Genomic DNA, 26,697 nt, shown 5'->3' with positions numbered 1-26,697 from the left:
AAGCCCTGATAGCAACGTAATGCCTAGAAGACAACAACCCACACATCCCTTTCTGTCCATGATCATGAGCTGAACACATACTGACCCCCACCCATGATCACAGTGCTCCCTGCCTGCTCTCTCACACATACCCCCTGAACCTTTCCCTACAAACCTCTAGGTATCTATCTTATGGGCAGAGAGGTTGACTGTTAAGGATTGAATCTGCCGGCAACCAAAATAAATTTCTCTTTTTGCTTTTCCAAACCCTCAACTCATGAGTTATTGGCTTCTCTTGCAACGTTTATCCGATTTTCTTCGCCAGTGTTGACAAGCCCAGCCAGATTCTATGCTTTCTATTTGCCCAACCCCCTTCGGGATTCCCCAGAGAATGAGCAGTTGGCTGGGGCAGTGTGCCAGGGCTTACCTGTTTTCTGAGTTAGCAACTGAGATAGATCATTCAGTAACACTGTTTTTCGATAGTAAGCCAGCAAACTTCTTCTATAAAGGGCTAGATAATAACTTCCTTAGGCTGTGCAGGCAATATGGTCTCTGGCACAACTATTCAACTCTTTCATTGTAGTGTGAAAGCAGCAATAGACAATTCATGAACAGATGGGAGTGGCTGTGTTCCAACACAATTTTATTTACAATGACAGGTAGCTGGCTGATCTGACACTCAGGTCATTGTTTGCTGACCCCTGTTCTACAATAACAGAAGCTTTCACGGGGAGGCTGACTTGTTAAAGATGATGTTTTCCAGCCTCCTTTACAGCTAGCTGTGGTCATGTGACTCTGTTCTGGCTAACAGGATATAAGTGAAAATGATCTGTACAACTTCTAGATCAGCCCCCTTCTCTGGGGCTGAAAGGAGATCATGGTGAATCATCTTTGACTGTGAAGATGGGGCAATATCCTTGGGATGGCAGAGAAACAAGATGGCAGAAATCTATCTAGTGAAGAACCATTAACTAGTCCTGGAGCAGTACGGACCATCTGGACTATTCTAAGACAGAATAAGAAGGAAAAAGCCCCCCAAACCTCTTAGCCTATTAAGCCACCATATTCTGGCTCATCTTTTTATAAAGCTTTGCATTTTCAGGTTTAGCTCAGCATATGAGATCGTATTCTGAAGGGGAAATGCCTTTGTTGCACGGCTATGGAATGATCAATCACAAACCCACACACTGGTCAGATGACTGCATGAATTTGCCACCATCACAGGAACTAATACCAAGTGAAAGCTTATTCTGTGGCATGCACTAACATAAGCTCTCATTTATCCTGAAAGCAATTATTATGATGATCATGTTTATAGACAAAGTTCAGACAGCATTAAGAAATACACCCAAAGTCATAAGTAGCTGCCCAGATATACAAACTTGGGGACGTGACTCTCAAACATACACTTTTCCACAAATCAGCTCCCTTGTGTCAAGGACAAGCCACGGTAGTCAATTCTAGGGTGATATTTAGAGATGGCTCTGTGACTGCAAGTTTCAATTTCCAAACCGAAAAGCACCACTAAGATCCGCTGACAGCTCCATTTGGTTTAATTACTATTCCCCTTAAAGAGCCAAGTAAATCAAAATGACACAAGTTTAATAACGTACCCAGATTCTTTTGAAAGACTCTGAGAATGCCAGAGTGCAGATTTGATGAGACGGCCATGGGGGCTGCCAACTTGGTCCTGGCTAAGGCCACCACCTCCTCCTCCACTGCCCATTAGAAGTTAACTGCCTGGACACCTGCTATACCAGGCTGAACGGAGCCTGCATAGTGGTTTCAAAGTATACCAGCAGAGGGGAAGATTTTCTTCTCTCCAGGAAAGGGTGAGAAATGCCACCGACATGTGCCGTTGACCCTACTCTGCCAGGTGTAGCATCCGTCTCTGCTGGGGGCCTGGCACTCATTTGGGGACCATCTGGCTCCATTTCCCCGACCACATGGCCTTTCCTGTTCTGTACAGCCTAGAGGCTCAAGGAAAGTCAAATCCACCCTAAAATTAAAGCATAGCCAATGGCACCAACTGTTCATGGTAGATGAAACCAAAATTCAGTTCCAAGAAATGTTAACCTTATTTCAAATTTGAAGGCAAGAGCTATTTCAAAACAGTGTGATTTTTAATAGGATAAGTTTTGAAAACCTCACATGTTTAATCAGCTATAAAAGGCTAATTAAAAATTAATTATTACAATTAATTGTTACCGTACTAAGGATTATGTAGTTAAAAGAAAATGTTTTGTTACAGAAATGCAGTGAAGAATAAATAAGTCTATCTTGAGTAAAGGCAAAAAAATTAACATGTTCTCAGTTACTTTTTAAACCAATTATTTAAAAATAGGAAGTAAGAACCTTACCCTCAAAACAGACTTTTTAATTTGGCACATTTTTAAGTATTTCCAGAGCCAAATGGATGCGAAATTATACAGCCATTTAAAATCATATTTTCAGGGGCACCTGGGTGGCGCAGTCGATTAAGCATCCGACTCTTAATATTGGCTCAGGTCATGATCTCAAGGTTCATGAGTTTGAGCCCTGCATCAGACTCTGTGCATGGTGCAGAACCTGCTTGGGATTCTGTCTCTGCCTCTCTGTCTGCCCCTCCCCCGCTTGTTCTCTCTCTCTCTCTCTCTCTCTCTCTCAAATCAATCAATATATTTTTTTTAATTTTTAAAAGATAAAAAAATAAAATCTTATTTTAAAAGAATATTTTGGGATTGGAAAATGTTCTCACATATACTGCTATGCCAAAAAAAAAAAAAAAGCAGTTTTCAAAAACGTATGTAGACATTCTTATAGAAGAATGACTATGGATCTATATAAATATACATAGAAAATTAGTCTGGAAGTAAATACCTCTACATTTTAATAGCAGTTTTTCTCTGAGTGGTAAAATTACAAGTGGTTTTTATTTTCTTCTCAGCATTTTCAATATCTTCTAGAATGTAACATAAAAGTACACATTTTTAAAAGAGCTGGACTATATAAAGAATATCACAACACTAAAGGCACAGGCTTCTCCTTTCATTGTGTTCTGTAAGTGGATATAGAATGTGGTCTGGGGAATAGTGCAAGTTATTTTATGTCCAAATCTCTCTATATAAACATCTCGGAAACTCATACTAAACACACCAAATCTCAATGTTCCAACAGTGGACATTTCAGGAAGAACCATAACATACGGAGAAAGAGCCACTGGGGAGAGGGTCCAGACTCATTACAACACACAGCTATTCTCCACACTTCAGCTCCACTAAATCGACATTAAAAATGGTGTGAGGAGTGTGTGTAGCACTGAAACATCTGTGACATGTCATTATGGAAGAATAATATTTCCAGGAATTCTAATTCACAATTACTGTTTTCAAACTGAGAAAACAACTGTCAAATTAAAAAGAAATACACACATGTCACAATGCAGCGGTAGCTAAAATCAACTAGAAATCAGTTTCTATTTCATAATGGGAGTTACTAAAACCATAGAAAATCCCCACAAGTTGGAAACAGAAGTTAGAATAAAGTCTAAGATTGGAGAAGGGATCTCCTGCCCCAAGTCACAAGGCACAACAGGATCTGGGGCAACCTATTTGTTTGTAGATAATGAAAAAAAAAATCTTAACGGCTCAAGCTAACAAATCACTGCCCCAAGTTTCACTCTAATGGTCATATGATCCTCCAAGTGCTGTTCTCAGAAAGTCTCTTCTTTTGTAAAGCCAAGGGTATCACCAAAAAGGCCTAAACTAACCAAACTCCTTTACTTTTTAAATGATGGAGGCTCGGAACAAAGGAAACCAGGACTTTGAAAGAAATATTTCAGGAAAAGGTGAAGGGAGGGAGTTTCAGGAAAATGTCTGATAAAATTCCATCACGTTTCTAAAACAAAAACATAAGTCTCCCCAGCCTCAAACACAAAAGCAGAGCTGAAAATAAAAATGTGTTCTCAAATTACATTATTCCTGAGGGAAACACACTTTCACTTGCTATTTCGATAAATATTTCCCCACAGGATTATTTTATTTACAGAGGAAAAAAAAGAAGACAATATAGACTGTATAATTCCCAAATGTCATATATATCCTATATAGGATATATAAAATCCTACACAAATACAAATACACAGCTTTATGGAGAAATTTTACCTGCCTTAAATAAATATTTAGTTAACTGAAGAGAAGATTTTCAACAATGAAACAACAATGGAGAGAGACGCATAACAAAACAGCATTAGTCTGTCCAGGCAGAGAACAAGCAAAATGACAGCTCAAAGAGATAGACTGTAGGGTAAGACAAAAAAAAAAAAAAAAAAAAAAAAAAAAATTACATACACTAAATAAGATTCTGATCTATCAGCATCAATGTGACGAAGACAGCAAACACACCTTTTATGTGGGCTGCCTAAAACGACAGCTTCCCCATACCTCTGACTTCCATCATCCTGCTCCTGCCAGAGTCTAGGAAAGTAATATATGCCCACAGAAACACTGGTCTGGCCTGCACCCAAGTCAGTGACTTCAACTGCTCCACATTAATAACAAAAGCTGTACAGAGTGGACATGCAGGGAGAGAGGAAGAGATGAAAGGCTGATGCAGACTTCTAAGAGCAAATGTATCTCCTGGCCCAGCACTGTTCGGAAAGAACAGCTTCCTCAATAGAAAACATCGGTTATCTTTATAAAGCATGTAGTCATTCCACGCAATGTTTTTAAAGTTTGCATTAAACTCTAACAAAAAAAGATTTTCACTGCAACAGACTGAAGCAAACACAAAGATTTATCATATGCCAGGAACTGTTCTGAGCCTTGTACACAGATTAACACTCGTGATCTCCCAACATGATGAAACAGGTGCTATTATCCTCAGTTTACAGATCAAGAAACTGATCTTGACAGTTAAGTGACTTTTAGTCACTTTAGTTTAAGTGACAGATAAGTGACTTTTCCAAGATCACAGAGCTAGTCCAGTAGAACCCAGGCTCTGCTCTGAAGGCCAAGGGTTTAACCAACACACTAGGCTATCGATTTCACACTGAATCCTGCTAGTACCAGCAGCCCTGCTTGCCTAAACCTGAGGCTGGCCTTAGAAGCTATTATTCCCAGGGCTACTATTTTGTTCCTGCTTTCCGGCTGCTCCCTGGATTGGAGGGGAAAGGCAGAGTGTCTCCTTCGGAAAAGATAAACATTCTCATCTATGATGTCGTATCAACATTATTATTACTATTATTACTAGAATTATTATTCCCATTTTACCAATGAAAAACTGAGATTCTGAGGGTTAAGTATCTTGCTTAATGCTAGTGACCCTAAACCTGTTTGTACACGGTCCGTGCTCCTGCCATTACAGAAAGCATCCAACCTCCCCAGGCAGAAGTTCATCTCGTAACTGGGCAATTCATCCGACAACCAGAGATGCTGTCCATATTAAGCTAATCGCTTCACAAACAAACGCTGCCTGAATGACTGGGAGGAACACGAAGAGTGAGGGAAGAAAGGTGTGTAAAGTTCCAACGTAACAGCAAAAAAGCCTCTCAAACCATAGAAAATTCCCAGAAAGCACATTTGGCATGCACATGCTCAGCACTATGCAGACAACTATGCATCGTAAATATAAACAACCATGTATTTCTGATGCACATAAACTAAGCTTCTGCAAATCATGTTATATTTTACATGCACAAGGACTCACTACTGAAAAGAATTCTGTGGTCAAATCCCTTTGTAAAATAATATTATAAAATATTATTTTATAATAATTATTCTCTAGTTTACTTTCTAAGTCTCTGAATACTCAAAAGCAGGTATATTCTATTTTATAAAGCTAATGAGGTATATATAACAACCCAAATTATTTTGCATAGGTTTGGGATCTAGTTCTGCCTTAAAATTGAAGCTATGGACCATTATACATTCCCAGACTTTTTCCAGCCTGTGGTTCAATAAATTGTTAAGCTGCCTATCACATCAGCATATAATTTAATTAGTGTCTACATCCTGGCTAAAAATTTCTTGAAACAAATAATAGGGTTCAAGAGACTGATGACTAAAATAAGAAAGTATCATGAGACTGTGACTCACAAAAGGTATGAGATACAAGAACTTCAGAACTGAATCTCATTTTATGGTCCAAGAATGAAACCATTTCTAAGTCTTAATGAGAAGCAATGGAAGAAATAAAACTAGAACCCAGAGCGCTAATATCTAATTCAGGGAGTGCCACATGGTCCAGAATTCGCTCCCTCTAATGATGTAAGATAATACGGTATTGTAAGTTCTGATTTCTGGTAAGATTCTGGTTTCTCCAACCTCTACAAAATGCCTTGCTTAATAAATATTACTAATTCTCACTGTGGTGGGGGAAGGGAAGGAGGTGGGTAGCCTGATATACCATTTCTGATTCCCTTCTGATCTTTGTAAACTGTTAGGCAAATCCTACGGTCCCAGTACACAGCTGTACAAAATCAGTGCCAACCTCATACAGAGAACAGAGGGGTAGTGGGGACCAGATGTCAGTGTCTTAAAAATGTCCCATGAAAGCCTTTAAGATTGGAAGGCACGACAGACCTGGAAATCAGTTAACCTGTCCAGCTTAAGATTCCTCTACTCTAAAATGAATTCGTTGCATTTCCTGATCTCTAATACTTCTTCTAGTATTAAATATTATTTTGCTGCATCTTAAATTTATAACTTTGACCCCCAAAATAGTACTTTAATCAGCCCCCCTTTCAATTTGCCTCTTTGTCTGGTGTGTTAATGTGACTCTTACAAGTACGCAAGTAATCCCCATGCCCATCCTTCCTCAGGCAGGGAATGGGAAAGCTTTGCTGTGTGATGGCCAGAGTCCCCATTTCCTTTCCTGGTACCACTTCTACCAGAAAATCTCCTAGGTCTGGGAGATTAGGCCCAAGCACTTCTAGCCTTATTCCTGGCATCAGGGTTCGAGACTGGACCTGTCACACCAGCAGTACTATAGCAAGGCCATGGTCCCCCAGCAAGGCCTCTGGTTGGTACCCAGTGAGACCCTAAGCAGAAGAGGGCCCCAGTCAGAGCTGGCCAACTACAGGGTCTTCGGGCAGTGTGGTGCTGGTTTGAGGCCAGAGGTACAGGTCAGAGAGAGGCCAGGCCACTGGAAGGCCAGCCTGGAATGCCCTGGTGTGAAACTTGAGAAGGCGATTAAGAATGGGATACTCTGACAAGAAAAGAACAGGAGAGATTTAGAGACTAAAAAACCGTCTGGGGGGGGGGGGGGGGGGGGGGGGGGAGGGGGAGGGGGGGAGGGAGAGAGAGAGAGGAGGTTATGGTGGGAGTTCATTAGTCTCAAAAAAGCAAATGTTACTGTCTTCCAAGTGGGCCAAAATAATATGTATTTATTTTGTCTGTGAGCTAAATGGGACCTTACTAATTATTGTTAGGCATAAAGAGTTCTACCACTACACCTATGCCAAGGAAAAGGAAGATCAGGTCATAGCATTTTCATTTTCTTTCAAGGAAAGAACCAGAACTTACACTGTATATTTGTAAAGAGCTGTACAGATTACAGATCGCCATCGTGTGCACTTTTTGCTCCGACCCTCACAATGACAACATTTGAAGAAACTGAGGTTCGAGAGGTTCATTTACTTGTCCAAGATGCCCAAACTAGCAAATGTTATATCTTTAGGTTGGTCTGGGGCTCATCTACCACATCACCAAGTCTCTTTAAGTTACTTTCTGGCAGACCCATCTTTTCATAGAAATAACATTTATTATTTATTTAAAAATTTTTCAATTTTAATTTCTAGCACTGAAATAGGTTGCAGTTTGAATACCATTCAACAGTGTTTTGATAAGCTATATATCACTGTCCCTTGTAGTGCAAAGCATGTTAGCATATGATGGGTTAAATAAGCTGTGAGGCCTCATCTGGAAAATTTACCAGCACACATACTATACTATTGTTTCTATGGGAAGTTCTGTTCCAAGTTCCAATCAACTGATTTAAAAGAGATCTTTTAACACATGAACATAGTCTAAAAATAATCACCACTGCAAACTTAAGGAATTTCTTGGATTTCATTTTTCTTTTTCATTTCATTTAAATATATGCATACATACACAGAGCCTTTTCTCACTGAGCAGCATGTATGGTATGAAAAGCTAAGCATTTCAGTATAACGGAAGAAATTTCATAAAACTCCCACATATTATGATTGTGGATTACATAAAGAAGTGGGAAAGTCCCCTTCTGCCCCAAACTGTGCCAAGACATCTGACATGTTCACGTCTGCCAGGACTCTACAGTTATTCAAGTCGGAATCCACTCTTTACATAAATAGCATACTATTACAATGATTCAAAGTTCAGAAAGGACTTCTTGCCAAAATAATGAACTTTGTGAGGTCCTTCAAAAGATGTGTTTTGAGAAAAATGTCTCCCTGCCAAGGGATTTCAAGTACTAAAGCAGAATAGTAGGTTTTGGTTATGAATTTTTAAGAAATCACCAACATGCATGATTCAAAGTGTTTTCACTGAGAATCAAGGTGCCCAGTTTAAGAATATTAAAAAAAAAACAAAAAACCCAGCTTATATAAAGAAATAAATCAGAGCATGGTTACAATCACTGTTCTTTTAATGGAAACAGGGGACAAGAACATTAGGATAAATTGGCAAGTTCAACCAGTTTATTAAAAATGGACTTACCTACAATTTTTCAGAAACATTAACTGTGTATAAGTTCATGACTGTATTGTGCTTAAACCCAACCAAAAACAAGAAAGAACCATCTGAATCTAAATAGGACACTCTCAGCAGAAAAGTTCTCACAAAAGTCTGCCAGCTGGATTTTACCCTACCTCAAACAGCAGGTATCGTGTGGCCCCAGTGGCTCAGTACCCTGCTATTTTCTCTGGTGTCCTCACTCAGGACAGTCCTTCCAGCAGAATCTTAAGAAATACAGACTCAGAATGATAGGGATCAAAACAAAAGGCGGCTTACATGCATGAGAAACTCTGAATTGCCCAATTTCAGTCCCAAAGCGTCTCAGTCTGCCGATCCTCTATAATCTTTGATGAAGTACAACATAAACCTGTTTAAAGCTGTTTGTAATCAAAAGGTACAAAGTGTGAGAACCAAATTCTCTTGGTTATTGAGAGGAGTCTTAAAATAACCACAAGCAGCTAATATTTAATTTGGAGTTCTTACCTTTATGTGAGAATTCTTAGTAAGATACAAAATACCCTTATAAAACAGAACCTACAGTAGAAATATCTCATCAGGTAGGCCATTATCATGATTATCTAGATGTAAAAAGCAAGTCATTTTGAAAAAGCCAAATTATTATTACTTTAAATATTCTTCACTGTTTATTTTTAGATATGTGCACTTAAAATAGTCTAATATGAAGCCCATACAGCTTCACAAGCCTGTGCCAGAAATCTAGCCATTTCCTAGTGAGTTGCTCTATTCTTTTTAATCTGAGAAGTATTCAATGTATATCTTTAATTCTTTTTTAGTGGTGCTAATCTTTGGTTTTTCTGTGATATGAATCATAAGCTTATGTTTTCTTATTTTGAATTGCCTACAAGGAGACACTTCTTTTTCCAAGGGTCTGTGAACAAACTAAAGCCTACAGTCCAATTTCAGTATTACTTCAAATACTTCTATTTTTTCTTTTTTATATTCACTAATTCCCCTGGGTCATAGTTTGTTCAGGTAAAAAAACAGTGGTATGTGTTGGAATGGGGGTGGGGATGAGGAGAACCAGAGGAATATGTGACATGATTTCTAAGTTCCCTTCCAACTCCAAACTTCCATTATTTGCTGGTTTCTTTGTCTCAGCATTTATCTCAGCCAGGAGCTCCGGTACAGCAGCAGTTCTCAAAAGGGTGGGGTGGGTCTCTATTTTGCCCCCTAGTCGCTTGGCAATGTTTAGAGACATTTTTGGTCGTCAGCTGGGGGTGGGATGTGCTACTGGCATCTAGTGGGTAGAGAGCAAGGGTGCTGCTAACTCGACATCCTACCATGCACAGGCAGCCAGCCCTACAACAGAAGCATCCAGGCCAGCACTGTCAATAGTGCAGAGGTTGAGAAGCTCTGGGGCAGAGTAACAACCCTGGGAAACTAAGTGCTGTGCCCTATCTAGAAAATTGAAGAGGCCGTTTCCTAAAATATTTACTACCTTTCATATTCCTAGACAGGCAGCTCAGGTGCTTCAATTCTAAAAGGGAAGGAGAAAGCAATAGGGCTTATTCACAGCCCCTTTCTTCCCCTTTCTCTCAGCCGTATCTACTGAATGCTCAGTGCTTGGAGGCAAGAGGAATAAGGTATGGTCCCTGCCTTCCAGGTGCTATCATCCAGAGAAGGGGACAGATAAAGGAAAAGGGTGGTCAGTATTTGGACAGAGCAAGGTGCAATGTGACCTGCAAAAGTTCATGGTTCTTTAAAAGATCCTCCATTTAAACAGCAGACATTACCAAGGAGGCATCATTGGCAAGTTCTCAAATAGATCCATTCAGCAAAAAAAGTTTGGTTACATTAAGAAAATGTGTTTGCAATCTCCCAAACGATGCAAGTTGCTCCTCTGCCATGAATATCATCTCTATCCTTCTAAGGAAGTATGGAATCAAATGCCCCTTCAAGAAGACAAACAGTATTCCATCGATCTTTGGGTTTTCTGGTCCTATAAGTCATTCTGGGCTCTTGTTGTAAGGAAAGGTGAGTAAGAAAGGGCCAGAGGTCAGGGCAATGATGACATGGTGAGAAGCATGTGCTTTCTAGGATATTCTGGGATGTATCCAAAGGAACCATATAGTTTTTCTTCCAAACCAAGACACTTTGGAGAAGGAGTTATGCCAGAATAATGGTGTAAAACAGGTAGCTAAGCGTTCACTAAAGTGTGACAGCCACGGCAGCACTTGTGAAGCAACCCCAAGGGGACAACGATGCCACGCAAGCCTGGTTACAGCTGCAGGTACTAAACAGAAGTACAACTTCTGCTCTTTTCAGTCAACTAAAATTCAGTGATGGTCAAAAGGAAAGAAATTTGATGCTTATATAAAACTGACACAGAACACACTCAGGGAAGTGCCAAATCTAGAAAACCTGAACATGCTGTTTACGAATCTAATGTATAAAGTTCCCACAATAGCATGCACCAGATGGATTTAGCCTTTTCTCTGCAGTATGTGAAAAGCAAGAAAAACTGTTAAACAGCTCCTGGTCTTGAAACTTAGCTAATACATGATCTTCCAATCAGCAGAGGCACAGACATCTCTAGTACTTGCAGTCAATGCACACCGAGAGTTAAAAGTCACTTGACTTTACAGGTCTGGCATGTTTAATTACAAGGTCCACGGCCACTTGTGTGCAAGGCAAGACACAGCTTCATTCAGGAACTCTTTCCTTTAAAGTCACACTGCCAGCAAGGTGTATGTGCTCTTAGGCATTGGAGTAGAGTCAACATTTTATATTTAAAATCTAGAAAATCCTAGGAAACAGGACACCAAACTCTTTGGAAAACAAAAACACTAGCATGAAGAATATGGCCAATACTGTCTTTTTTCCAACCCATAAATAAGGAAGCCTCTAAAAAAAATACCGTAGTCTTACAGGAGCTCACAAATTAAAAACCAAACCAAAAACATGTCTTAATGCTCTAGACACATACCTAGGGCTGAATGTAAGAGTGTACTCCCTGCAAGCGCTTCAGGGAGGCTAGAGAGGGCCCAGAAGGACCTCGGGTATGGCCAGCAGCAGCAACCACAGCAACACATCCATTCTCCTTCCCACTTTCTTTTAAAATCCTGGGGAAAATGACACAACCCTCAGAAAAGTGAGAGGGTAGAATCATCTAGCTTCTGTATTGCCTCCATGTTATAGATTTGATCAAGGAAGAGACTTAAAACTGGAAATGGTAGCCCTCCCTAAAAAAGGGAACAAAGGCCACTTCTAAAGTTTAGCCTCATCTCATCTTCAGGAACCAAACAATCAGCACTGGCAAGTTCCCTAGAGTTCCAGAAAAGAAGAAAAGGGTACATATAAAAAGGGGAAATTACAGACATGGATGCTTGGTATCAACTCGAACAAAACTCTACCTTGGGTTTTCGAGTAGACAGATTATAAAGACTTGGGTATGGGCAGGGCAGCGACAGCCCATTGTATTTCCAATGTCATGTCCAATTATCTTAATATGCTTTTGGATAAGCCTGGTATTAGAGAGAAATACTGTAAACAGAATATATCTTCATTTCTTGAAAATGTCTGGATAAAAGAGAGAAATATGACATGGATGACATAATTAAGGGTGTTCACAGTTCTCTGAAACACCATCCTAAGAGAATATTAATTACTGAGCTGCTATAATCTGAAGGAATGATCTGGTGTCACTGTTTTTCTTTAATTAAACAGTTATATTAATCACATAGATGAAGTGTGAGAAATATGCTTAATACTTTTGCAGAGGACCAAAAGTTCGATTAAAGACAATATTCAGGGGCGCCTGGGTGGTTCAGTTGGTTGAGCGTCCGACTTCAGCTCAGGTCATGATCTCGTGGCCTGTGAGTTCGAGACTGTGTCAGGCTCTGTGCTGACAGCTCGGAGCCTGGAGCCTGCTTCAGATTCTGCGTCTCCCCCTCTCTCCCCCTCCCATGCTCATACTCTGTCTCTATCTCTCGATAATAAATAAACATTAAAAAAAAAGACAATATTCAAAAGAATCTCCATGTAGAATACTGTATGGACAGGGATGAGATGATATTTTAATAAAGATAGATATTACGTCTTATATTTGAGTATAAACATAAATTGTACAAACAGAAATGCTGGAAACCTGGCTTAACAGTACTTTAATGTTGGGAGTCAGAAGTAACACAGCTGTTTAAAAAAACAACAACAGGAAATTCAATCCTCAGCTGCATTACTAAAATTAAATAACTAGATCAAGGGAAGAAACAGTTTATTAGGCATTACCTAAGTTAAAACCACATATAGAGAACGGAGTTAAATTCTAGAAGCAGAATTTTAAGGGTAAATTAATTATCTGAGAAAGATTAGGAAGGCCAAAAGTAGACAGATGATATCACATGAGAGACAGATAATATCACATTAACAAAACTGGGAAAGTCTGGCCTAAAGAATACTCTGTGGCCTTCCTCAACTATTTAAAAGGCTATAATGAGGACATCTGAACAAGTCCCAGTCTGTCAATGTCCCTCTAGAATGTAAATGCAATACTCCAAGTCCAGGTGGACAATAAGAAAGCAGAGGAAGGGCACCTGGGTAGCTCAGTAGGCTAAACATCTGACTCTAGATTTTGGCTTAGGTCATGATCTCACAGTTCCTGGGACAGAACCCTGAGTCAGGCTCTGTGCTGACAGCACGGAGCCTGGTTGGGATTCACTCTCTCCCTCGCTCTCTGCCCCTCCCCCACTTGCACATGCAGGTACTCTCTCCCTTTCTCTCTCTCAAAACAATAAATTAACTTTAAGAAAAAAAAGAAGAAGAAGAAAGTGGAGGAAACACTACCTCTCCAATGCTGGACATTCTATGTACATAGCCTAAAATGGAATTAGGCTTTTTGGCAACTGCATTACACAACGGACTCATAATGAATTTAGACCCCAACTCAACCAGAGTTTTCTCTTGTGAAAGATGGCTAACAGCTGACAGTTCCAGCACTTTTCACCGCTGGACATCACATTATATATTTGCTCAATTTCTGTCTCTACCCACCAGAATAGAAGCTTCATGAATGCAGGAGTTTTTTGTCTTGTTCACCACTGAATATCCAGCACCTACAAGTCTTGGCCCAGAGCAGACATTCAATAAATACAAGATTGATAAATAAATGACTGTTAAACAACAAAGTTAAATGGGGATAAAAGAGAAATGGGAAGAGGGTAGCCTTTTCCTGCATGGCTCCAAAAGAGAGAACTGGCAACCGCTACAAGTTACAGAAAGGTAGGTTTCAATGCAAGAAAAACCTTCCTAATAATTACAGCTGTTTAACAACTGAACAAGCTGCTTCTTGAAGATTTTGTTCTCCATAACTGAAAACATTAAGCTAGACGTTGGATGAATAGGAAGTGTACATTTTCTGCATGCTTGAACTAACGAGGCAACCTTATGTATTTTTGAGATTCAAGGATTTTTCATAGAAATGAGTTCCATTGTATCAATAGGGATGAGAGGGATACCCCAATCAATACAGAAATCTTTTATGGCATCTGTAGTAGTTGCCATCTACCGCTCCAGATCCACCCTCCATCATGTTCCATCATGCTCTGAACCTGGAGGGCTGAACTATGAACGACTGCTTCAACCCTTGTTCTCTGGCTTTCAGTCAGCTTTGGCCAATGTGGATAATAGAGAGAGGAGCCTGAGGGCAGGGGACTGACTGGCTTGCATCCCTGTTTTCAATGGATGGACATGTCCCTTGACTGGAGATCTCAACTCCTACAAGGCAGCTATTTCTACATCGCCATCTTTCTGGGGGTTTGGTAACATTCCCTCATCTGTCCTCTTCAGGAATAGGTACTAGCCCTTGCCCACCCCATTTATGTGCCCTTATATTCTCACTATACTCAGTATTTTAGGAAGTAGTCTATTTATTGAATGTTCTTCAAATTATGGATGTTGCCACCTGCTTCTCATCTCACCAGGCCCCTAACCAATCACTACCTAAGCAGGTCCTCATCCAGGACCTGTATGAATGCTTACAGGAATGGACAGGGAGCACGCTAGATTTTGGAGAGCTCTGTTGCTCAGCTCTCATTGTTACAGATGTCTCCTTTATATTCAGTCAACTCTGTAATTCTTATTCATTAGTTTTAGTGGCATTATACTAACACTAGGCCTTTCACTTATTTGAAGCTGTTTTTTTTTTTAATTTTTTATTTTTCAATATTTATGAGAGAGAGAGAGAGAGAGAGACAGATCATGAGCGGGGGAGGGGCAAAGAGAGAGGGAGACACAGAATCTGAAGCAGGCTCCAGGCTCTGAGCTGTCAGCACAGACCCCAATGCAGGGCTCAAACTCACAAACCATGCGATCATGGGCCACCCAGGCGTCCCTTGAAGCTGGTTTTTAAAAACAGCCACAACAGTGGGAAGACATGCAGCCTATACAGTTTACAGTTAGCCTTGTGCCTCAGCACAACTGCTCAAGCAGTCTGATTTCCTGTGCATTTTGAAGTAGCAGTTTCCTGGTTTAGCAAGCAGTTTGGCTTCACATCCAATCATTCCTTCAGAAACAGGAAGCAATGTCAGATTATCATGCAACAATATCGTATTTTGGACACCAAAGGCAGTTATCAGGAAATCATGTATATATTATGTTTTCTCCAGATAGGAATTTGTAAAAGAACAAACACTACAAAACTTCTTTTTCATCTTTCATTATTGAGGCTGACCTTTTGCAGGAATTACTAGAGCAATAGGATATTTTCTCCTTGCCCTGATTCTTACCTTGTAAAGAATGTACCAACTGGGAAAAAAACTGCCTTTTCTCAGTGCCAACAGAGTGGTTTAAAATGCAAGAAAATGTTAGGAAGGGTCGGTGTTTCTTTATATGTCCTCGAGTCACAGCAAATAATTAAGTAAATAAAAGATCACGTGGGAAAATTACACATAAAAACAGATGAATTTAGACAAAGGAAAATAAAGATAACTTTGTAAGTTATTATTAAATGAAGAGGAACAAGGGCACCTGGTGGCTCAGTTGGTTAAGCATCCGACTCTTAATTTTGGCTCAGGTCATGATCTCACAGTTTGTGAGATCAAGCCCCACATCGGGCTCTGTCCTGACAGCATGGAGCCTGCCTGGGATTCTCCCTCTCCCTCTCTCTCTCTCTCAAAATAAATAAATAAACATTATAAATAAATAAAGAGGAACAAAGTTTTGAGAGCTGCACAAAATATAACCAAAAAACCACTAAAGGAAATCTACTCCCAAGAACAACTGCTTATATGTTTCATAATGAAAATATTTTGATTGTATATAGTTATAGAAATTTGGCATATCTATAGTAACTTAGAGGGGTGGGAATAGAGAAGATAAAAATGAAACTTTTATATTACAATTCCTACAATAAGGAGTTTTCAAATTGTTTAAATAATCTAAGTTTTAAATATAATCACAAAATGATGGAGTACCATCACCTACTCCAAAAACAGCACAGTCCTATTCTGGGGACAACTGTCATGGGGAAAAAAGAAACTAAGCGAACCTCAAGAGTCTGGTGCTTACTTCTTCCCTTTCTCTGATCTTTGACCACATAAAGTAATAAACACTAGAAAGTAAGAAATTGTTTGCCATGCTGACAGGAACCCCTGTTTACTCTTTTTCTTCAAAATCTAGACCCACCAATAACATCTTCCTTCCTTTAAAGCCCTATGGATGTGGCTGAAAGTACTAGTTCAGAATCAAGATCCCCGTGGCACCCTAGAAGAGCATTTTGTGGACGGCCCCCTTGTCGGAACGTAAAGACCTTCATCCAAATTTACAACTGTACTCCTGACGTAAGGCTGGTCCAAATAGGGCTTCAAAAAAGATGGAAGATGTACCTTCAGACCTTGCACTTACAGGACAACTTATTGCAGTCTGTTTTATTAAGTCTTATGTAGTAACTAGAACTTACTTCTCTGGAAGAAAAAAGAAAAAAGCAAGTAATTACTGACATATGTAAATAGGACAGTGAAAAGCAACTCCTCCGTGGCACTCCTGCCTTTTCCTCATTTGACCAACATATGCTCTCACTTTATCACTCTTTCTCTTTTATTTATTTTTAATTTTATTTTCAGAGAGAGAGAGAGAGCAAGAGCAGGGGAGGAGCATAGAGAGAGAGGGGAAGACAGAATCCCAAGCAGGCTCCTCACTGTCAGCACAGAGCCCGACGTAGGATTTGATCTCATGAACTGTTGAGATCACGACCTGAGCCGAAATCAAGAGTCTGACGCTTAACCGACAGAGCCACCCAGGTGCTCCACACTCTCTCTCTTTTAAACTTGGGGTTTCTAAATGTCTTTATAAACAAATATAGAATTTCCTTTCTAGAGACATTGAAAATTTACCCAGTCCTGCTACCGGATACCAGGTCCAACTCAAGAAACATTTACTGAGTTCCAATTATGTACCAGACACTAAATCACTGCATTAATAATGAGAAGATAGGTTTTTCCAAAAACATAGTTATCTTCTTTAATTCCTAAGACAGTTTTTGGCATCCCAACTAGAAATAATAACTATGAATGACAGCCTTGGTTTATGACACCCAAGTGATCTTCAATGATCTCATTCATTACGTTAAAAACTATGTATTGATTTTTGGCTATTTGCAGGGTTATTTCTGATGGCAACAGAAATGTCCCTGGTCTGATGCATTAAGATATGAAATGAGAGACACGTATATAAATAACCAAAACACAAGTTGAAACTATGGCAAAGACGAAGAGCTGTGAGAATTTGAAGGAAAGAGATTACTTATTACTCAAGCAATTGAGGAAAAAAATTTCAGAACGTAGCATTTGAGATATTCCTCAAACAAGGAAATAGTACAGTGAAAACCCAGCCATGAAAGGTGCGGGATGTGGAGAGAGAGAAGAAAGAGAAAGAAGCCTGGGAAAGTTACAGAGGGCTTTGAGGATTGCCAAATTTTCAATTCAAAAATAATTTAATCTACTTTGGAGAAACAAACTGTGATATATCCATGCAATAGCAAGGAATGAGGTTCTAAAATATGCCACAACGTGGAACTTTAAAAACGTTATGCCAAGCGAAAGAAGCCAGACACAAAAGACCACATATTATATAATTCCATCATATGAAATATGTAGAATAGGCAAATCCACATGGATGGATTAGTGACTGCCTAAGGCTGGTGGGGGGTTAGCCGGGGGTGCGATATGGAGAATGACTGCTAACGCGTATGGGGTTTCTTTTCTGAGGTGATAAAAATGTTCTGGAATTAGTGGTGATAGATACATAACCCTGTGAATATACTAAAACCCACTTAATTGTACACTACGTAAGGGTACATGTACACTTTACAGTACATGATTTATATCTCAATAAGGCTGTTACAAAAAATAAAATTAATCCATTTGAATATTTATGTTTATATAGAATTGATACCTAGTTAATGCCCTAACAGATTTTTCACCAGATATATGTATTAACTACGTATAGAGGACATCACATATGCATAGAACATAATAGCAGGTTGACATTTTTAAGTTTAAGATTCAGTGCACTAGAATATTCCTAGAAGAAATGCATCTGCTTATCTTCTTAATCCCCCAACTCAAGATTCATTTCAGGTATTAAATAAATGGTAAACACAAGTTATATGAAGCTCAGTATTTGAACATAAGGTAAAATTATTAGTATAAAGAATCAGTTTCTTTTACATGGCATCAGGTGTAATTTTCAAATGGCATTGTTTTTTGAAACCTGGGAATGCTGCATTCCATTCCATTCTATACTGGGAGTGTTGTTTTCTAAGACTGCATAAAAAAAGACAAATCACATATTTTCAGATGCTGGTTTTTGTTTTGTGTTGGTAGCTGATTTATTTGTTCTTAATTACACAAAGTGGGCCTCATATTAGTATTTAATTTAATCTGTCTCCCTGAGAAAGACTCCGAGTTTAGAAAGCTCAAGATTTCCTCTTCAGGGTCATATTTGTCATAAATTTCTGATTGTGTGCTTTGCTATACACAGTGAACTTAGAAAAACTTAAGTATAAGCAAAGCTTGACTCATCACAAGCAAAAACCTAGCTTAAGCAAAAGTTCATTTTAAGAGTAAAAGCAAACTGGGGCATGGTTAAGCTTCCGACTTTGGCTCAGGTCACGATCTCATGGTTCTTGAGTTCGAACCCTGTGTTGGGCTCTGTGCTGACTGCTCAGAGCCTGGAGCCTGCTTCAGATTCTGTGTCTCCCTCTCTCTGTCTCTGCTCCTCCCCCACTCGTGTTCTCCCTCTCTCTCTCTCTCTCTCTCTCTCAGAAATGAATAAACATTAAAACAAAATTTAAAAAAAAAAGAGTAAAAGCAAATGAAAGAAAAAAACACGAGTGCATGTAAAACGATTAAAAGCTTACCAATTTTGCACCGTGTACACAAATTGAAGGAAAATGCCTCATGATGTGCAGATCTGTGACCTGTGAGGTGACCTTAACTTCTAAATCTGAATATTTACCTTCTCTGTCGTAAATGAAACTATTACTTATTGTGTACCTAGTATTTGCCAGTCATCAAGAAAAGCATTCCTCTCATTTTAAATGTGAATCATTACTTTGCAATGTGATTTTCTCCTAAAACAGAAACTTTAGTTAAAAACAATCTTCCAATAAACTTGTGGAAGTGCCTCTACTTTCAATTCCTATAATGGTGAAACACTAACAAGTACTGATTAAACCAAGTTAATATGCACCCAGTTTGTTTTAGTAATGCAAGATTCTTGCCAACTCTAGATAATGATCTCTTTTTGTCAACAGAAGCACTGTGTTATATACCTGTATGAGTTACCATTCTGCATTAAATGAAATAACAAAGAATAAAGGACCACAGAAGCCAACTAATGAATAATTTATAAATTGTTCTTTCTCTAAAACCGAATTACTCCTCAAATGTGGGTTTTCAATCTCCTGTAATTATGGGGACCATATTCTAGCTAGTGATTGATTTTTACATTAAAAGAAACTGCTAAAATGATGAATAGGAAACCAATAAGGCAATAAAACATGTAGTTTATTAGTAGTTATTGTAGAGAAAAAAAATAACACTCTAAAACTCATTTGCAAATTTAACTCTAGATACTAATTCAGGGAAAACCCTGATCATAACACGGAATTCTAGAAGCTAGATATAGTACCTGTTTTCTCCAGGTGCTGGGAGGAAACAGTCATTAACTCACTTGCCAGAAACAAGTTATATTACTTGAATTACAAACTTTCAATAAAAATCAGAGATCTATCAATAAGGAAGTTTGTGGTTCCAATATTTGAAATTAACTACCAGGTAACTTTTTAAGTTTCAGGGCAGAATAAGACTGTTTTGACAGAATACAAGTCACAAGTCAGAAAGCTCAAGAAAGTCTTATTTTTTGCTCCACAGAGTTCTTAGTATATTTTATAAATATCTATAGAATTTTTTATCTAAATATCCAAATTTTCCACATTCCAATTCCCAGAAACTAGATTTTGTTCATCAAGTTATTTATTTATTTTTTTTAATAATTTTTTTTTTCAACGTTTTTTATTTATTTTTGGGACAGAGAGAGACAGAGCATGAACGGGGGAGGGGCAGAGAGAGAGGGAGACACAGAATCGGAAGCAGGCTCCAGGCTCGGAGCCATCAGCCCAGAGCCTGACGCGGGGCTCGAACTCACAGACTGCGAGATCGTGACCTGGCTGAAGTCGGACGCTTAACCGATTGCGCCACCCAGGCGCCCCAATCAAGTTATTTATTAAGACACATGGGTAAATGATTTGAGGAAAGACACATACCTCACTAATATGTTTACTTATCTGAAGAAATACTGCGTTGTATGCACATGAACGTGAGTATGTTCAACGATGGCGGTGGGAAAGTGACGCATACTTGCTATAAACTGTTCAAAAACTGCAGAAGAGCATTCAGAAAAAACAAAAATATTTGTTAATCCCAACACTTATATATGTTACCCTTGTGGAATATACACGCTTTCAAACTAAAGTCCCAGTCATTCAGTGTATTTTTACGTCAATTTCATCATGTATCTTGCTTCATTCTTTCTATGAAAGAAGCGAGAATGAAAATAAGTGTTTTTTTCCCCTAGATTTCTCATTGCTAATAATAAAAACAGATTTAGAATTACTTAAAAACTGTAAAGGTGGGTTTGCTGCCATTAATTGCTACTCGTGAATGCCAATGCTTTCTCTAGTATTATCTAAAAATACATTTTATAATAGAGCCCCATATGACAAGGAAAATGCGTCAATGAATAGAGCAATTCAAAACTCGGGAATTACTGAATTTCAGAGCTGGAAGTGACCTTGTGGGCTCTATGAATCCAATTCCTATTTAAATGGAAACCTGGCTGTGACCTTACCAGGATACAGTCCCTATTTTATCCACATGTGAATCCTTTGTACAAAACCCAGTATGTGCTAGGCACTCTATAAATACATTTGAAATAAACTACCATGTTTGTTGGATGAATGAAATTCATTTTAATGTAATAGTTTATAATCTCAGAAAGAAAGACTTCTGGCTCTGGTCCTTCTACAAAGAAATGGCTTATTGTTCATTTACATATTAGTAATGAATAAAAGCCTGAATGGGAGATCATGCAATGGTAGTCTCCAACTAATGGAAAGGTTGTAATCCAAAAGTCTGTATATAAGTAGATTCATTTGAACTCAGAATGCATTTGCCCATTGAAACAATGTTGTAAACATAATGGTTCACTTCTCTGACCAACCCACAAAAGCTTCCTTAAGTACAAAGTTCCAACAGAATAATCACTATGCAGAAAAATCCACCATAGGAAAATGTGTCCAGCACCATACTGTGAGAACCATCCTCTTGATGTTGTCCAGGAGGCAGGTTCCTTCAGGATTAGAGATTTGGGGGGGCAGAGTAAGAAATCAGACCAGGATAGAGTTGTCAAGAATGATACTGACAGAAATAATGGTTTACTCCCATGGCTTCCTTTCTTCACTCGTTGACCAAGCAAGCACATTCCCAGTGCCTTCTATACATCAGGCCCTATGCTAGGCAATGGGGGGCATACCAGAGACCAAAACTGACATGGTGTGACATGGGTTTTTTTTCTACCTCGGGAGCTTACATTCTAACAGGGAAGACAGATATTGGAGGGTAAGAAATAAGAATAGGGATGAGGGGGAGAGGGGAAAGGTTTGATGAACAGAAAAGGAAAAGAATTTTAAAATATTAGATATCATTTCCCTCTCTTTCTTCCTTTATCTACATTCATTTCATCATTGAGGTGAGAAGAGATGAGGGACAGAAATAACTAAAAAGGAGATGCAGGGAGAACTTTTATTTTCATCTCCCCTACTCCCTTTTAACAAATCCCAATACCTCCTAGTGTAGGGCAGAGATGACTGGCATTGACCAGGGCTAAGGAGTGAACTAGCAAACACTAGGGCTGTATAGTAACCAAAAAGGTCTGAGAGGAGGGAAATACCATCACTCTGAAACAAAGGAGAAATTGTGCTGTGATCAGGAACAGACAAGATAAGCTGTACCTCAATCAGGAAAAAGCTATCCTGCTCAGGGCTCATCCAAAACAGACTCTGCTCCGGACATATAACCTTACAGACATTAAAATCTACTCCAGGGGCGCCTAGGTGGCTCAGTCGGTTGAGCATCGACTTCGGCTCGCGTCATGATCTCACGGGTTCGTGAGTTCGAGCCCCGCGTCGGGCTCTGTGCTGTCAGCTTGGAGCCTGGAGCCTGCTTCAGATTCTGTGTGTGTGTGTCTCTGCCCTTCCCCCGCTCGTACTCTGTCTCTCTCTCAAAAATAAATAAAACATTAAAAACAATGTTTTTTAAAATCTACTCCAACACCTCTCCAATTTTCCCCATAATTTTCTATAACCCATTCAGGAATACTTTTATTTTCACTCTTCCTATGCCTGTGTACTCTAAAGAGGTTCTCTGGAGAGGGAAGAATTAAATAAACTATAAAAAGTTAAATTTTAATCACTCATCCTTTCTGAAGTTTAATTCGAAGGATGTTTCAAGGTGACATGATGCTCCTCTGATTTGCAAAAGACAAACAAATAGCATAAGAGGTTGGAAGATTTCACAAGTCCGCGTGAGTAGGAAGGAAAGTGGACGATTAGCTTCCATGTGGGCAGACGTAAAATAACAAGACTGACAGGGAGTCAATCTAAGTCACTCTTGAGGCACGATGGTCTTTAAATAAATAAATGTGATGTAGGGAATGGGATGTAGGGAAAACTCTAGTCCACCTGGACTGTTCACTCTACGGGTGTGGCCCCAACGACTACCAAAGCATTATTTAAAAAGGAATTAAAAATTTAAACACAAAATTGTACATGTCCGTGGAGTATGTGAACCTAAAATACAGGATGATGTTTCCATCACTGCACTATGGTAGGTTAACAGAGCAGGGTAAGATTCGGAGAATATTATTCCAAATTATGAAAGGCCACCATACCTTCCTGCTTGGCCAGTTCACCTCAGTGGCTATCTTCTACCTCATTCTATTTCGATTCCTGAAGCACCTGAATCTCAACCACACCCTCCTTCTTATAAACTCTTCTAACAAGTACCTACTCTGATCTCCTCCTACCAAGTGACCGTCACTGTGTCTTTTGCTGCTTCCTCTCTCCTGATCCACGTGACAAACTAGTGTTCTGCAAGGTCTCACCAACTCCTCTCACTCAACAGATTCTTCCAGGAAGATGGCATAGATGTCCAAAGCACCCAGGGACACTTAGGCTCTTATCATTCCTGAATCTGCAGCTCTAGCCCCAGTCCCTCTCCTGAGCCGAGGAGGGTCTCCCAATTCATGATAAATGGTAAGTACTGGATTAAGGGAAACAATGCAGAAGCACCCACAAAAACTTCTGGTTTAAATCAGGGAGGCTGTATGTGCTCTTTCACAAAATTTCTGGGAGGACAAAGCCGGAACAGTAGAAAGAAGAGGCGTTCTGGAACAGACACAAATGAGTTTGAATTTCAGCACTGACATATACCAGCTATGTAATTTGGGGAAGTTACCTTGGAACACCAGTTTATTTACCTGTAAAAATAAGGGCAATAATGTCTACTTTTCAAGGTTGTTTTATGGATTAGAGATAAAAAAAAAAAAAACCACCACTCAGCACACAACAGCTGTTTAATAAACAGAGTGCTTGCTTTTATGTCTGTGGAAGCTGCTGAGATGAGAATACTGAGAAATTATGGGTTTTGTTATGACATTTTTTCCTCATACCTATTATTAGCAGACATTGTAAGTTCTGTAGGAGGGTAGTTGCTGTCCTTATTTTTTTTTTAAGTTTATTTTATTCACCCTGAGAGAGACAGCGTGCGTGCACAAGCACAGTGGGGAAGGGGCAAAGAGAGGGAGAGAGAGAAAATCCCAAGCAGACTCCAGACTCCACACTGTCAGCACAGAGCTAGATGTGGGGCTCAACTCACAAACCCTGAGATCATGACCTGAGCCAAAATCAATAGTTGTATGCTTAACTAAGTGAGCCACCCAGGTGCCCCTGTTGTCCTTATTTTGAATCCTTCTACCTCTACCCCCAATATGCCTGGAACTGTAGGCTTATAGGATTCTTTTAGGATGTCCAGCATCTGCACTCCCCTCCCTATCTTCGGAAAATCATTAACCCTAATACTACAAAGGCAGAAAATTCCAGATAATTGGTTTCTTAGCTACCATGCAACAGAGTGCAGGTACACAATCAGGTACACTGGTTCTACCAAATTCATTCCAGATTTTAAATCTCAAGAAATCTCAAGAAATAAGAACTGCACAAAATCTGGGTCTGTGGTTGGGGCAGCAAATGCAGCTTGCAGAGGTAGCAATGGCAGTGTTCAGTATCTAGTTGTCAACGGTGGTGGTAGTAGGAGACGCGGGGCCTATGGTCATGGCCTGTGAGGCAGGGATGATGTGTTCCCCCAGTGGAGGGAGTTCCTGACTGATGTGCTTCTAAGCTAGGTCCTCAGCTTTCCAGAGACACTGTGCACTACTTAATGTCTTTAATAAACTCCTTTTCTCATGAAATTAGCCAGGGTTTTTGTTGCTTACAACTGAGAATCCTGACTGATAGAACAGGTCAGGTAACATTTTATTACTTTTGGTCAAAGGCCACTGTAAGATTTATAAAGTAAACAAATGTAGTGAGAGCCTCCCAGTAAGTCAAGGAGTCAGAGTGAGCTGCTGAACAAGATGTTCTTGACCATTTCTGAAATCATTTCTTAAAAGAATAACAGGAGGAAAAAAATCACATGCTGTTTTAATAGTAGTATCTAAAACATGATTTCTTTTTTCCTATCAGACTGAGAGATGCAGAACACTAGCTATCCCCTTAAAAGCATTCAGTTAGAGTATCTTCGAAGTATTTTAAAGTATCATACTGCTCAAGAAGTCCAATCACGCCCTCTTCAAGACTTGAATTTTTACCCTGCTTAATTATTCCCAAGGAAACCATGATGTCATCCCATTAAGCTGGTTCAGTTAGTGGCATCACCCTGCGTTAGCCTGATAGAAAAATCTTAAAAATATGCATCCTTGGAGGGAAAGACCAGGTAGAAACTAAAAAATGTAATTTCTGAAACTGAAAATGAGCACTCATAGTTCTTCTTCAATTAGAATTATTTCTCCTATAATAATTTAACTTCATTCACCTTGGATAATACACTTAATTCCCCCTAATCACTATAACTAAACTGTACAGAAGTCCGTATTAAATTTTCCTTTTGGCTTATTATCAAGAACTTTTGCCACTGCACTTAAAAAAATATTTTCAGTAAGAAATCACACTGCAGAAATCACATGAAAAACAAAACTCTGGCACATGAAAAAAAATATTACTAACAGTAAGCAGCAGGATTCTGAGAAAAATCAACTTGCAAGAAAACTTTTTTTAGCATGATGGCAAGGGATTGGGAAAAAGGAACTTACAGGAAAACGGGTTTGTGTTGCCAGTTATTCATTCCCTTTTTTTTTCCGATTTTTGCAATATCCAAGTAGAATTCCTTGTCCGAACCTAATTTTATTTTCCATTTTATCCTCCAAAGGTCTCACCATCTTGTGATTATAAATTACGATAATTAACCACTGACACAATGGTAATTCCACGGATATAAGTTTTAAATCTTCAGTTCCAAAATAAAAAGTTAGAATAAAAAATGTATTTCTGATTTCAAACAATAAAAGCAAATTTAAAATAGCAAAAATAACATTAAAAAAATCAGAATCAGAAGAATGTGAACTGTTTGAAAATTTTCCCAGCTCTGAGTTCTGTTTTTTTTTAAGAAAATGTATGTGCTAGCCAAATTATGGAAAGAGCCCAAATGTCCACTGACTGCTGAATAGATAAAGAAGATGTGGTGTATGTACACACACACACACACACACACACACACACACACACACAATGGACTACTACTCAGCGATCAAAAAGAATGAAATCTTGCTATTTGCAACAACATGGATGGAACTAGAGTGTATTACGCTAAGCGAAATAAGTCAGTCAGAGAAAGACAAATATCGTATGATTTCATTCATATGTGGAATTCAAGAAACACAACAGATGAACACAGGGGAAGGGAAGGAAAAATAAGATAAAAACAGAGAGGGACGCAAACCATAAAAGACTCTTAAATACAGAGAACAAACTGAGGGTTGCTGGAGGGATGTTGGGTGGAGGGGATGGGCTAAATGGGTGGTGGGCACTAAGGAGGGCACCTGTTGGGATGAGCACCGGGCATTATATGTGAGTGATGAATCACTGAATTCTATTCCTGAAACCATTATTACACTATATGTTAACCAACTTGGATTTAAATTTATAAATAATAAAATAAAATAAAAATAAATACATAAAATAAGTGTATGTGCTAAATGTGGGATGATTCCAACACTCATTATTTCAGACTAGCACACAGGGTGGTGAATCGACTCACACAAATGCAGATTCTGTCTATAAGGCAGGATTCACGTGAAGTTAGATCATTTGCACAAGGCCACAGAGTTTTATGCA

At 39.1% G+C, this 26,697-nt stretch overlaps 1 protein-coding gene across 11 annotated transcripts in view; it reads right to left on the bottom strand.

Annotated features, from left to right (window-relative positions):
* GAB1 (GRB2 associated binding protein 1) overlaps positions 1 to 26,697 on the bottom strand; it is a 123,257-nt gene that overhangs the window by 74,946 nt on the left and 21,614 nt on the right. Inside the window, exons 1-3 of one of the 11 annotated variants that reach the window (XM_049632239.1) lie at positions 20,455 to 21,609; positions 12,047 to 12,212; positions 8,949 to 9,049 (exon numbers count right to left, since the gene is read on the bottom strand). The exons of 8 other annotated variants lie outside the window; for them this stretch is intronic. In XM_049632239.1, coding sequence (XP_049488196.1) covers positions 8,949 to 8,954 — 6 coding nt within the window. In that variant the 5' untranslated portion in view covers positions 8,955 to 9,049; positions 12,047 to 12,212; positions 20,455 to 21,609. Of the gene's footprint in view, positions 1 to 8,948; positions 9,050 to 12,046; positions 12,378 to 20,454; positions 21,610 to 26,697 lie in introns of those variants that run through there. 2 more of the 11 variants (XM_049632237.1, XM_049632238.1) reach the window with 2 other exon arrangements.

Source organism: Panthera uncia, chromosome B1, assembly GCF_023721935.1.
Source record: "Panthera uncia isolate 11264 chromosome B1, Puncia_PCG_1.0, whole genome shotgun sequence".
Lineage (NCBI taxonomy): Eukaryota > Metazoa > Chordata > Mammalia > Carnivora > Felidae > Panthera > Panthera uncia.
Note: the sequence above shows the minus strand (reverse complement) of the source record. Positions and strands in the feature narration are given on the sequence as shown.